We start from the raw sequence: 13,645 nt of genomic DNA, 5'->3' as shown, positions 1-13,645 counted from the left end.
CAGAGCTGCGCAGATGGGACTGCGTCCTGGGTTTTGCCTGGGTTTCTCTGCGGATCAAAATCTTTTGGGCAGGGAGCTGGGCAAAGTGCTAAGTAAGTTGATGAGTCTCCCATCTCTCATCTGGTCTTTGTGGCTGCTGTGTGCCAAGGCTTGGGGTGGAGAATCAGTTGCATTGGGCATAGGGGATTCACCTCGAAGACCACTGCCATGGTCTGGTTGGCCAGGGTGGTCTTGGCATGAGGGGTGGAGCTAAGACAAGTAACAGTGGCAAATCTTGAGATGCATGCAGAAGGCAGAAGTAGTTGAGGATGTAAGGGTGAGGAAGCTTTCACATCAGTAAAAGGAGACACTGGCAGGAGGTTCAGGTGAGGATGCCTCCTGCAGCAGCTTTAAGTGCAGTGCCCATGAGCCTGAGCCTGCAGGACCTGGCTGCTGATTCTGGGGAAGCTTGCACACAACAGGGAGGTCTGGAGCCTATTCTCTCAGCCGCTCAGAGCATCCTCAACTGGACCGGTTAGTCCGTCCCAAAAGCACCGTGCTCCGAGCCCTGCCTCCTTCCTTTTTCCTCTACCTCCTGTCTCAGTTCCAGCTCACTTCTTAAATCCTGTAGAGCTCTTGACTGGGGAAATCCTGCTCAGCTGGTGATCTCCAGGGGACCACAAGCTTCAGCCTTCGCACCATCCACCTCATCAGAATCATTTGTAGCCCATTGTCTGTTCTGCAGCCCCGATGGACTTCATCACAGGCCACTCTGTATTCTTCCAGGCCATGGAGTTCTACTCTGCATCAATTACTATTCCCCTAAAAACTGTCTACTCTTCTCATTCTCCCCCTCCCCTCGAGGAAAGGGGACGTAGGCATTTCTGAATTATGTTGGACCAGTATGTGAGTTACACTTGTGTGATTGCCCCCTGTGCTGGGGTTGTTCCCTCCTGATGTTAATAAATGTGGTTGCCTTTTTGCCATACCGAATCCACCTGTGCCCAGATTTATTCCAGTGACACTTCAAAGGGTAGAGGGGGAGATTTCCCCTGCATGCGTATAAAGGACAAAGGTTTTGACTATGATAAAGTAGATTCATCTTTTTTGTTTTTCCCCTTGCGTTGACCATGCTCTTGATGTCACTCATAATACAGATTTTTTAACAATGACTTAAAAATTCAAGTTTTGAAACCAGAACAAAGATTCTCTGCATTGTAGAGCTGGAGAAGCTACGGGACTCACACCATCCTAACAATGGTAACCTGAGGCTGGGCTGGGTCTGTTTTTAGGCTCCTTTCAAGGCCTTCACTTACCCTGCAAGATAAGGCTGATGACTCCGTAAGATCCGAGCACACCTTCAGGGATCCTGCAGTTTCACTAACACCTTACATAGCAGCAACCACACACACACACGAGCATCAGTTTCTTTTTGTTGGTCATGTCTAAACTTCCAGATTTCCCAAAGTTTCTGGAATACTTGAGCGGGTATTCATTTGGGGGCACTGCCTCTCTCTAGAGCAAAGAATCCCCTACTTCAAATGAACGAATGAGGGAGGAGGGGCAGTGTGATGGCTCAGTAGGCTAATCCTTTGCCTGCAGAATCTGGCATCCCATATGGGCATGTCTTAGCTGCTCCGTTTCCCATCCAGCTCCCTGCTTGTGGTCTGGGAATGCAGCAGAGGATAACCTAGGGCCTTGGGACCCTGCCACCCATGTGGGAGACCCAGAGAAAGCTGGCTCCTGGCTTCGGATCGGCTCCAGATCCAGGCCAGTGTGGCCATTTGGGGAGTGAACCAGCAGATGGAATATCTTCTCTGTCTTTCCTTTTCTCTGTAAATCTGCCTTGCCAATAAAAGCAAGTAAACCTATTTTTTTTTTAATTTTTATTCTTCATGATACAATTCCTTAGGCTCAGGGATTTCCCCTTCCCTTCCTCCCTGCCTCCCCCCAATTTTTCCTTATAACAATAGTCCTTCAACAGTCACAACTTCACCATCCTTCTATATAAGTGTTTCATGACATTGTAGGTTTAGACAATGGTATAAAGTTCAGCATCCTATTGCCAAGGTATGAATATTAAGAGAAAAAGGTGAATGAATAGGTTGGCTACACGAGCTACCAAGTGTGCAGCCAGAGCGCACTGGGGGAGGTAATGTGCGGCTACCCACCAAGGGCTCCACTCACCACTTTGTTTGAAAGCAACACAACTAACTAGGAGAAAGGACAGACAAGGGCCGTCTTAAGTAGGGGGGGTGGGGGCGGCAATTTGATGAACGACAATGAAAGGCATCTGACAAACTTCTCAACAGCCCATCCTCCTTTCGTAATCACACAGGAGTCAATCTGACCTCGTGGAGGTCAGTGCAGACAGAAGGGTAACTCGTCCAGCCAAGGGAAAGTCGTGGGTGCCCCTGCCCTCCCAGCCAGCTCCCTCCTCACTGGAAGGTTCAAAAAAGTCAGAAAGTTGACCCTAGTTGTTCAGGGAGGATATGACAGAGGATTCCGCGACACCGGTTTTCCCTCGGTGAGCCCGAGCTCGTATCCTCCCTGACCAGTGTCTTTCGGGCGTCCCTAAACGCCTGCACCTGGCACTTCGTTTTCTAATTTTCCCCACCTGGTGGTCTCTGAAAAGAGGGCAAACTTATCCCGCCGCCCCCACGTGCCGCCGCTCCCCAACTCGAGGCTTAATTTGGGGTCTAGGAACAACCCCAGTAGCGGTAGTACCCTGAGTGCAAAAGGAGAAGACACCACGGATCGCCCTGTCCTCTGGAGTTGGGGCCGACGCTGCTCCAAGCCGAGAAAAAGAAAGCAGGAACGCGCCTGGGGAGCAGAGGCGAGGGAGGGCTGGGCAGGGGCGAGCGCCAGCCGAGGGCGGGGCGGGCCGGGCGCGGGAGGGCGCACGAGGGGGCGTGGGCGCGGCCGCCCGCGCGCCCCGGCCGGGCCAGGGGGAGGGGCGCCGGCAGGCGCGGCGCCTCCCGCCCGACTCAACAGCCCGCGCGGCAGCCCCGCGGCGGCAGAGCGCGGAGCGCAGCAGAGCGCAGGCCGGAGAGTAGACGGGCAGCGCGTGGCGCGGCTGCCATGGACGTGCAGTGAGCCGCAGCTCAGGACGACTTCCTCGGCGGCGCGGTGCGGAGCTCCTTGGCTGGCGGTGCATTTCTTTGGTCACCATGAAAGGTAAGGACGGCGGCGGGGTTTGAGGGGCGGGCTGCGAGGACGCACGGGGCGAGGAGGCGATGAGCTGCAGCCTGCACGAACGTTTCCTTGCACTACTGTAGTCCGGTCTTTGAGTGCGGACTTAGGAGGCGCTCCCGGGTTTGCGCGCTGGGCACCGTTCGCTGGGCTCGGACAGGGTGCTGAAGCGCGCCAAGTATCCCCTCCCCGTCACGTCGTTGCAAAGTAGTTGGAAGCCCTAAGTTGTTGTTTACGGAGTCCGGGGTCCAAGTTTTTAATCGAAAAAACCTGTGGAGGAAAAGTCGGCGGCATCATCACGCCTCGCCGTAGATTTTCCGCTCTGTGGGGTTCGCCAGCCTCGCCCTAATCCTCCTTCCTCCCACCTTGGCCGTGGCCCGGTCCAGCCGTCGCCGCGTGCGGCCGGCCGGCCGGCTGTTTTCTCCTGGACCCGGGATGGTCTCAGAGAGCCCTTCTCACATCTGGCAATGATTAGGTGCCCGCGAAGTTCAGCTGGCTCGGGAAGCGCGTTTGGCATCTTTCTCCATTCGATCTACAGACTGGAAAATAACTGCGCTGCGTTCTGCGCCCTCGCCGTGGCACACGCATGGTCCTGTTCCATCCCCCATCCCCCATCCTCAGGCGCGGGTGTCCTCCACGGGCGGTTTATGGTGGGGTCAGATGTTATCTACCTTGGAAAAGAAGTCCTGGGAGAGGGGTTTGGCTGAGTAGCCTCTGTTTTAGTGGAAACACGAAGGTTTGTCGGCAGTCCTGATTTATATGGGAGATAAATAATGACAGCGGAGGCATCAAAGGGAGGCGTTTGGTAGGAGCTGGTGTGTGTTTACCCAAGACCCTGGTCCCGGGTTTGTGCTAGGATAACGCTGCGTTTCTGGCCTTCCGCGGCCCTGAGGCTAGGGGCGAGATGCCATCTGACCTGGCTGTGATTGCCTTGACTTGGCAGCCTCGCTGTTCTCCGGAGGAAGAGTGGTGGGCTCCCAGGAGCCCCCTGCACTGGGGAAGTCACTTTAGACTGTTCCCTGAAAGTAGGCAGGCGCTGAGCCCCCGTGGAACGATCACGTCCTGAGTGTTCCATCGGCTTCGGAAGGGGATCTGGAGACCCCTGGGAAAGAGGACACTTGCTCGCAGGTGAAAAGGGCCACGCAAGGCAACTGTGAGACTTTCTGTTGAGAGAATTTCCAGATGCGGTCTGTCTGCCTTCTTTCTCCTTTCTTTTCTGCCGCGTTTACCTGTTGGAAAACATGCGCATTCCTTAGCCTTAGCTCCCAGAATGGACAGTTTCACCGGGCTAAAGTTACTCCCGTGGCTCTCTGCTCTCCATTCAACCAGGACAGAAGCTTTGGAACTCTTGGATAAGATCAGACACCTACTCTGTCAGCTCCCACGTGGGTTCCTAAAGCCTGAAACTTTTTAAAAAGAAGTTCTTCTTATTGGGTGAATAGCAGGGGTTGAGGGGGTTGGCTGTTACTGCACTCCGGATACCTTTAGCATTAATTCAAATCTGCATCGGAAAACACACCCCCTGAAACGAATTTCTGGAGAGATGTATGCTTCCTGGTCAATGCTGCAAATGGTTCTGGCTTCATCCTTGTGTCTGGGCACGGCGGGAAAGCCCCACCCACCTTCTGCGCTTGTTGGGGAGGCTGGTGAGGGGACAGGGAACACCCACCTGCCCACCCCTTGACCAGGCACTTTGAAGGCCTTTAAAAAAAAGTCACATATTCTCTAGGAGGTTTGCTTCCCAACTGTTGGAATCCATTTGGCTGGTGAGCCACGGAAGGGAGGGGCGGTAGTAATTATTTAGTACCCGCTAAGTGCCAGCCACCGTGCCTTTACAGATGCTGTAAAGTTAATCCTCTCAACCGCTCTATGGCTGGCTGTCTTAACCCTCACATTAAATAAAACTTATTCTTTATATTTTTGTGAGATAGAGGAATAGAATTCCCATTCTCCGCTTCACTCCCCAAATGCCGGCCATGACTGGGAGTCTCAAGTCAGGAACTCAGCCCGCGTCTTCCATGTGGGTGGCAGGAATCCAGGTACTCGAGCCAGGATTGCGTCTCCCAGGAGACCCCTGCGTTGGCAGGCAGCTGGAGTCAGGAGCTGGAGCTGGGACTTAACCCAGGTACTCAGATGAGGGACATGGAGGTCCTTACAGTGTCCTGCCTGCTAAGCTGAATGCCAAGCCCCTTTCTCATGAGGAAGTTTAGTTTCTCAAAGAAACAGGAGCTGGCAAGCAGGAGAAAGGGGCTGGGCATCCAAAGACAAGCCTGCCCTGTGTCCCTGCTTTGTATGGAAGGCCCTAGGACTGCAGATAGGGCGACCTCTAGTGTAGAGAAAAGTTAACCTCAGACAGTTAAGGTGGGTGGAGGGCGGAGCCAAGCTCTGGGACTGGAGGCTTCCCGGCCCCAGCCCAGGGTGCATGGCTGGACAAAAGGAAAGCAGCCTTTGCCAAGTGGAATTATTTTCACCTTTATTGCCATAGGTAACCAACCCAAGATTCTTCCTAGGTTCCTAATGATGTCACTTTATACTTTGAAAAGTCAGCATTTCATGGGAATTTGATTTTCCTAAGCAATACGAAGTGGTGATTGGCATAATCATGCCTATTGGGTTACAGTTGGTTCTCTGTGTCTGCAGATTCCATGATGAAAAATAAAGAATTGCATTATACTCAATATATGTGGTCTGTTATCATTTTCCTTAAGCAATATGCTATAACACCTATCTATATAGCATTTACATTGTATTAGATAGTGTAACTAAAGGGTAGGAGAGAGGATTGGTGTTTGGGATGCCTGTGTCCCACGTGTAAGTACCTGAGTTGGAGTCCCGCTGCAGCTGCCGGCTCCAGCTTTCTGTCACTACGAATCCTGGCAGGCAAGAGTAATGGTTTAGTCATTGTGTCCCTGCCACGCACACTGAGGACCTGGACCTTGATGCTGGCTCCAGTCTCAGCTCACCCCCAGCCAATGTGAGCGTTTGGTGAATGAACCAACTCACGAGGGCCCTCTTTCTTCCTTTAGTCTGTTTCTCTGTCTCTAAAATAAATGAATACAATTTGAAAGTCTGGAGTGAGTGGGAGCGTATGGGTAAGTAATCTGCACATACTCTGTGACTGATGACACTTGAGCATCTGTGGATTTGGGGATTCCTGCCCAGAGAAGTGGAGTAAGGTCCTGAAACCAGTTCTCCTTGGCTACCAGGGTTCAACTTCATTAACTCAGAAGATTGGCCAAAAATGAAACCAGTGCGTGTTACAGAGGCTAATTTTCCAAAACAAACTTAACTCCTGTGTGAATTAGATGCCTTTTCAAAATAACTGTTTGACTTTCTGATTCCCAGGTACACAGCTTCAATGCACTGGTATTTGGAAGAACCCAGTGGGGTGTGTGGTCCTGGCTCTACCGTGAGCCACAGCGCCACCTATCGGTTGTATTCCGTAACCATTGTCTCTGATCTAATCCGTGCATTACTAGAGTCCTGAGTACCAAAATAATGACATCATTATATATATTTCCGGAAGAAAAGACTTGCCCCTTGGTTCAATGCTTGAAATCTTCCAAGCTGGTTAAAACATTAAGCTTTGATTTACTTCCAACTTAATTTTCAATTAGCTGTGACACTCACTCACTCTCCTCAGGGTTTTCCGACACATGTTCACTTTCTTTAGGAAGAAGTCTGATGCCTCTAGACTTAGGTGTGCCATTTCTGAATCGCATGCTTGGGTCTGCAAGTCGGAGATGTGGCTGAGTTTCAGTGCAGCAGCCTTTGTTGTCCAAGAGACCACTGGAAACAACTACCACCACTTGGGACCACAGAGATCCAAACCACTGTTCTAATTTAACACAGAAAGGAGGTTGGTGCCATCGAAACATGGTGTTCAACTGCTTATTTTTGTGCTTTTGTATATAAACATTTCTGAATACTGTTTGGCAATAACACTTGCAAAATGCGCTAGTCAGCAGCATGTATCGGCCACCCTTGTGTTTCTCATGTTTTTGGGACTCTCAGTCTCCTGGCTTTGCCAGTGTCTTTTTTTTTTTCTGGATCTGTGTTGAGGATAAGCAAACAAGCATGTATGTCTGGTGGACTGTATTTCACATTGCAAGAATCCTGCTTTTTAAAGGGAAATTAAAACAAAATGGGACCTCATTCCCTGTTCTGATTGAGAATTGTCCTCCTTCCACAAGGTGCATTTACGATGTAATTACACTTTTGACTTGTCATTAGTTTGGGGGATGCTGGACATTCTTTTTTTTTTTTTTTAAGATTTTATTATTATTGGGAAGCCAGATATACAGAGAGGAGGAGAGACAGAGAGGAAGATCTTCCATCCGATGTTTCACTCCCCAAGTGAGCCGCAACGGGCCGGTGTGCGCCAATCCGATGCCGGGAACCAGGAACCTCTTCCGGGTCTCCCATGCAGGTGCAGGGTCCCAATGCATTGGGCTGTCCTTGACTGCTTTCCCAGGCCACAAGCAGGGAGCTGGATGGGAAGTGGAGCTGCCGGGATTAGAACCGGCGCCCACATGGGATCCCGGGGCTTTCAAGGCGAGGACTTTAGCCACTAGGCCACGCCGCCGGGCCCCTGGACGTTCTTAATCTGAGGTTTAATTATTGCTAAGTATAGATCTTTTCTGTGGTCTCCTATACAAGTTCCCAATTGTTCCCATGCCGCCTCCGCCCCTTTGTCTTGTGGCTCTTCTGCTCCCAATGGTTTGACTAGAGAAAGCCAGCAGATGATAACTTTCAAGTTGTGTCATAACTGGGTGTCTGATTTTCCTCATAAATACTTATTCTCATTAAAATACTGTTTCAAAACAGCTGATATGGCTGCTGCCAAAGTAAGTTAAATGGCCTTTGGAGTGCTAACTTTCAAAGGGAAAACAGATATTTGAATGTGGTGATAGAGAAAGTGTGTTTTACCTTGGATCAACTTAGCATGTGGATAGTCTGTTAGGGATTCAGGTCTGCCACGTGTATCCCTGGTGGGAAGAAGGCAGGGTTCCAGGAGAGGAGGGCTTCCCGCCAGGCAGTGCGTGCGTGTCCCTCAAGCTGTGGCTGTCCTAGCTTCTAGAGATCTATGACTATGAGACAGGGGACACCTGCTGCAAATAAATGCCAAGGCTGGAGTCCACCTAAACTATGGTTTGAGCTTATAAACAACTTATTTGGTATTATTGATGGACTGCTTAATATTTCAGTTATTATTTTAAAATTTATTTGAAAGGCAGAATGCCAGAGGGAAAGAAGGGCAGAGGGAAAGAGGAGAAAAGGAAGGGAGACTAGGGAGTGAGAGTGAGAGAAAGATGAGGGAGGGAGAGGCATAGTGAGAGAGACTGATGAATCTTCCCTTTTTTTTTTTGGTTCATGTCCCCAATGCCTGTAACAAACAGGGCTCCTGAAGTCAGGAACCAGGAGCTCCATCTGGGTTTCCCACATAGATGTCAGGGGACCAGCGCCTGCCTCTCCAGGCATATTAGCAAGGAGCTGGATAGGAAGCAGAGCAGCTAGCACTGCAGCCAGCATTCTGGCAATGGGATGCTGGTGTTGCTAGTGGCAGCTTCCTCCCAGTGTCACAACGCCCTCCCCAGTATCCATGCTTGTTGATGTTTCCCATAATAATAGTTAACATTATTTGGTTACCTGCCATGCAAGCCTTCTTATTTTCTCTGTTTTACAAATAGCTTCAGAGAGATGCTTGTGTTACCTATTTACACCTACCAATTGTGTGTGTGTGTGTGTGTGTGTGTGTACGCACATCTGTCATGTTGTGTGTGGGGAGAATCAGTATTCAAACTCAGACTGTGTGATTATTCCAGATTCCAGAACCCTCATATTAAAATTTTAGCTTGGGCTGCCTCCTAGCCACCCCCTAGCATCATTTGGTCATCAAGTAAACATCTCTTTGTTGGGTTCTACTGTGAGTTCTACTCTGTCAGACCCTGGAAAGAGCAAGGTGGACAAGACCCCACTCTCTGGTCTCAAAACTATAACAACCTAGCATTGAAGGTCTGAGAAGTGTTGCCTGTTCAGGCAGCAGCTGGAGGAGATGGTCCAGACACAAGCTCTTGCAAAGATAAAGCAGATTCCAGAGCTGCTGCCCTGTGCAGTTTATCTTCTGGGAGGTTTTGCTTCTGGCAGCTGAAAGAACACGGATGGTCCTCTCTCATAGCCCCTGAACGAGTATTGCTGACAGATCTGCCATGAGACAGTGAAACATGGCTCAAAATAGCATTTTCAAGAACAGACTGTAAGCTCTAATAAGTAAACTTAGTAAAAATAATAGGATGTAAATACTTTAAACAACGGGTAAGGAGGTGTCAATATTCTTTTTTTTTTTAAAAAGAAGATTTTACCTTTATTTGAAAGGTGGATATACAGAGAGGAGGAAAGATGGAGAGAAAGATCTTCCATCCAATGATTCACTCCCCAAGTGACTGCAACAGCCGGAGCTGAGCCAATCCAAAGCTAGGAGCCAGGAGGTCTTCTGGGTCTCCCACACGGGTGCAGGGTCCCAAGGCTTTGGGCCGTCCTCGGCTGCTTTTCCAGGCTACTAGCAGGGAGCTGGATGGGAAGCAAGGCTGCTGGGATACGAACCGGCGCCCATATGGGATCATGGCACATTTAAGATGAGGACTTGAGCTGTTAGGCCACCGTGCCAGGCCCGGTGTCAATATTCTTTATGGAAAATATTTTATTCTTTATTGTTGGCAATAGTAAAGATAAAAAACATTACTTATTTAAGACAGAGTTACAGTGCAAAAGAGATAGGTCTTGCATTGGCTCGTTGACCCACCAAATGGATGCAGTGGCCAGGGCTGATCCAGCAGCCAAGATCTACTTTTGGGTCTGCCATGTGGGTGCAGGGGCACTTGCAAGGTGAGGATTTAGCCATTGAGTATCACACTGGGCCCCCTCATTTTCTGAAAAGATTGATTGATTGATTTTGAAAGAGAGAGAGAGAGATTGATGGATGGATGGATTAGTCTTGCATCCCCAGATGGCTGCTACACCTGGTGCTGGGGTTGTCAGAAACTTTGTCTGAATTTCCTATGTGGGGTGACAGATGCCAAATGCTTGGGTCATCTTCTGATGGTTTTCTTGGACTGTTTTCAGGGAAGTGGAGTGGAAGTGGAGCAGTTGGCTCATGAACCTGGGCCCATTTGGGATGCCATTGTCATAGGTGGTGGCCTTACCCACCACACCACAATACCAACCCAACAGTTTCTCATCATACCACACCACCCAAAGCTCGAGGGAGGTAACTGTTCAGTCATGCAATGATTTGATTTCTGTTTAAATAAGTGACACTTGAAGAGCCCACATCAATATAGTACCTTGTCAAGGTCATTTTGATTACTTAAGGACTTTCTGTAATTATAAAACAGTGAAAGCCAGAGTAAACAGAATTTAGTAGATTCAAATTCCAAAGGGATCGTTGGAATGTGTCTCTCTCGTTTTGAACATGAGAGGTCGAGAACAACAGGGCTCCCAGCTTCTGGTTTATTTCCAAAATGCCCATGATGTCTACAACTGGGCTGAGCCAAAGCTGGAGCCAGGAATTCAGCTTAGGATGGCAGGAACCCAATCTCTTGAGCCGTCACCTGCTGCCCCCAGGGTCCACGACAGTAGAAAACTGACATTGGGAACAAGAACAGGGACTCAAATCTGGGTGCTCTGATTTGGGACATGGGTGTCCTCACCAGTAACTTAAACTCTAGGGCAAACACCTGCCCCTTAGTTTATCATACGTGGTCAATTAGTACTCTTAAAAATATAAAAGACATGCAAAACTGTGCTTTTGGCAGAGTGACCAAGGTGCTGCTTGTGAAGCCAGCATGCAATATTAGGGTATCTGCACTGACTCCACTTTCAATTCCAGCTTACGGCTTATTTGCATCCTTGGAGGCAGCAGGCGATGGCTGTGGAACAAGTCTGGCAGATGTGGGTTGAGGCCCTAGGCCCCTGGCTTTGGCCTGGCTCAGCTGCAGCTGTTGCAGGCATTTGAAGCAGTGGAAGAACGATTCCTATTTCTTTCAAATAAATAAAATCTCATCAATAAAAAGCTTAAAAGAAATGTGTTTTTTCAGTGTTGGGGAAGATTTATTGGAGTTGGATGTATTTAATCTGACTTCTCTGTAAACTTGGTAATATAACTTAATACCAGGAGAGCTAGGTAGTGTTTACTATCCTGAGCAGTTGAGCGTTTGATATCTGTGTGAAAAAGGAACTTGTTACCACTTCTGTGGAAGTGTTCTTAGAGCTTAGCTGTTCTCTTGGATCTTCAGTTGTTTCCTTAGGAGTTAGACAGGTTAGGGAACTAACTAGTGTTTATAAAGCAATTTATTATCCCAAGGTAAAAGAGTCCAACTTCAAGGAGTGGTTACTTTTAAAGTATAAGTACCTCATAAAATGGAATTCTGCTTTGTGAACCCAGGAGTTGGATCTGATGGCTCCTTGTGTGGGGTGAGGCGTGTGGGCTGTGAAGCTGGAGAGCCTGCTGCTGGACAGGGGCCCTAGGTCAGGATGGTCCGCCTAATGCGGGAAGCTCATGGCATCTTCCTGCTAAGAGCTGTTCTGAGTGTTATGTAGGTTATCATACATCAGTTGCTTAGAATGATGGCCAACTCGTAAGATCTTAAGACATGTTAGTTACTTTGAGATACTGTAATGTGAATATACTTCAAAAAGTTTACCCAGAAATGAAATTATGAGATAAAATTGATTTTGCTGCCAAGCAAAATTAAGAGATGAGCTTTTAGCCCAGTGGTTGAAACGTTCCAGTCAGAATGCCTGGATTTCTTGGCCACACCCGGCTCCTGGCTCCAGCTTCCAGCTTTTTGTTGATGCGGATCCTGAAAGGTGGTGGTGATGACTCCATGGCTGAGTTTCTGCCACCCACGTGGGAGACTTGGATTGAGCTGCAGGTGCCTGCTTCTGCTGTTTTCAACCTAGCTCTCCCAGGCAGCAGGAGTGAGCTGAGGGTGGAAGCACTCCCTTGGCCTTTCCAACAAAACAATTTGAAGTGAATAGCTTTTATATAATACATGTTTCCGTGAGTATTTGGAGACCCCCAGTGCGCATGAATTTCAGACTTTTATTTCTGCACCAACATACTCTTTATGTTTTCCATGAACTTCCTTAGGTCCCCTTGCCCTCTGTGATTAGAACCCCTTGCTCCTTCCAGGCAATGAGTTAATTGCTATTTATGAACTATTTGTGTTCATTTGATTAAGATATATAGTTAGCCCACGAAGGTAAGACTTCATCTTTGTAATGAAAGTAATCTTCAGATCGAGGAGTGCTCTGATGGGAGCAGTGTAAGCTTTGGTGGCTCTTCAGCTGGTTCACTCCTGTCACTGTCATCTTGGCATGATTAGTCAAAAACCAGTCCTGTGCCAAATGCAAATGCAAGCTCCATGTTTATAGTTGAGTTTATGGTTGTGTATAGGATTGTCCTATTTGTGATTATGTTAAAGCATTGATAAATACATTGTTCAGATACCTCCTGATGATGATGTAATATTTTTAAAGGGCTTTGACAAAAGATTTATTTTTATTTGAAAGGCAGATTTACAGAAAGAAGGAGAGAGAGAAAGAGAGATCTTCCATTTGTTGGCTTGCTCCCCTAATGGCTGCAACAGCCAGGGCCAGACCAGGCTGAAGCCAGGAGATAGGAGCTCCCTTAGGGTATCCTAGGAGGTGGCAGAGCCTTCCATTAACAGAATCTGATTGGAAGTGGAGTGTCCAGGACCTGAGCAGGTGCTCTGATATGGGATGCCAGTGTTGCAGGTGGAGGCTTAATCCCCCCATGCCACAGTTGCAGCCCATTACAGGTCTGTTGCTCAAATCTAATGTCCAGTTTTATCTAAGAATGGTATAACATCAAAGAATCACTACATGAAATAAACAACTTGTCTCTAAATAAGCCTTAGATGTGTGTGGTGTTATATATATATATATATATGATATATATATAAGACTTATTAAATCTTAATATGAAACTGTGAAACTGTCCTATTTCTTTTTTTTAAAGATTTATTTATTTTATTACAAAGTCAGATATACAGAGAGAAGGAGAGACAGAGAGGAAGACCTTCCGTCCGATGATTCACTCCCCAAGTGAACGCAACAGCTGGTGTTGTGCTGATCCAAAGCCAGGAACCTGGATCCTCTTCCAGGTCCCCCACGCAGGTGCAGGGTCCCAAGGCTTTGGGCCATCCTCGACTGCTTTCCCAGGCCACAAGCAGGGAGCTGGATGGGAAGTGGAGCTGCTAGGATTAGAACCGGCGCCCATATGGGATCCCGGGGCTTTCAAAGCGAGGACTTTAGCTGCTAGGCCACGGTGCCGGGCCTGAAACTGTCCTATTTCTTAATAATTGGTCCACTAAACCCTAACTTGTTTGCATTTATCGTTTAAGCAAATATTTAGTATGTACTTTTCTTCTGCAAAACGCCATAGACTCAT

At 48.4% G+C, this 13,645-nt stretch overlaps 1 protein-coding gene across 1 annotated transcript in view; it reads left to right on the top strand.

The window, feature by feature from the left end:
• Positions 1-2,942: 2,942 nt before the first annotated feature.
• The window catches only part of COLEC12 (collectin subfamily member 12), a 181,230-nt gene continuing 170,527 nt past the window's right edge, over positions 2,943-13,645 (top strand). The window contains exon 1 of the mRNA XM_004579610.2: positions 2,943-3,156. Within this exon, the coding sequence (XP_004579667.2) occupies positions 3,150-3,156 (7 nt within the window). The 5' untranslated portion in view covers positions 2,943-3,149. The remainder of the gene's footprint in view (positions 3,157-13,645) is intronic.

The sequence above is a fragment of the Ochotona princeps genome, chromosome 18 (assembly GCF_030435755.1).
Source record: "Ochotona princeps isolate mOchPri1 chromosome 18, mOchPri1.hap1, whole genome shotgun sequence".
Lineage (NCBI taxonomy): Eukaryota > Metazoa > Chordata > Mammalia > Lagomorpha > Ochotonidae > Ochotona > Ochotona princeps.
Note: the sequence above shows the minus strand (reverse complement) of the source record. Positions and strands in the feature narration are given on the sequence as shown.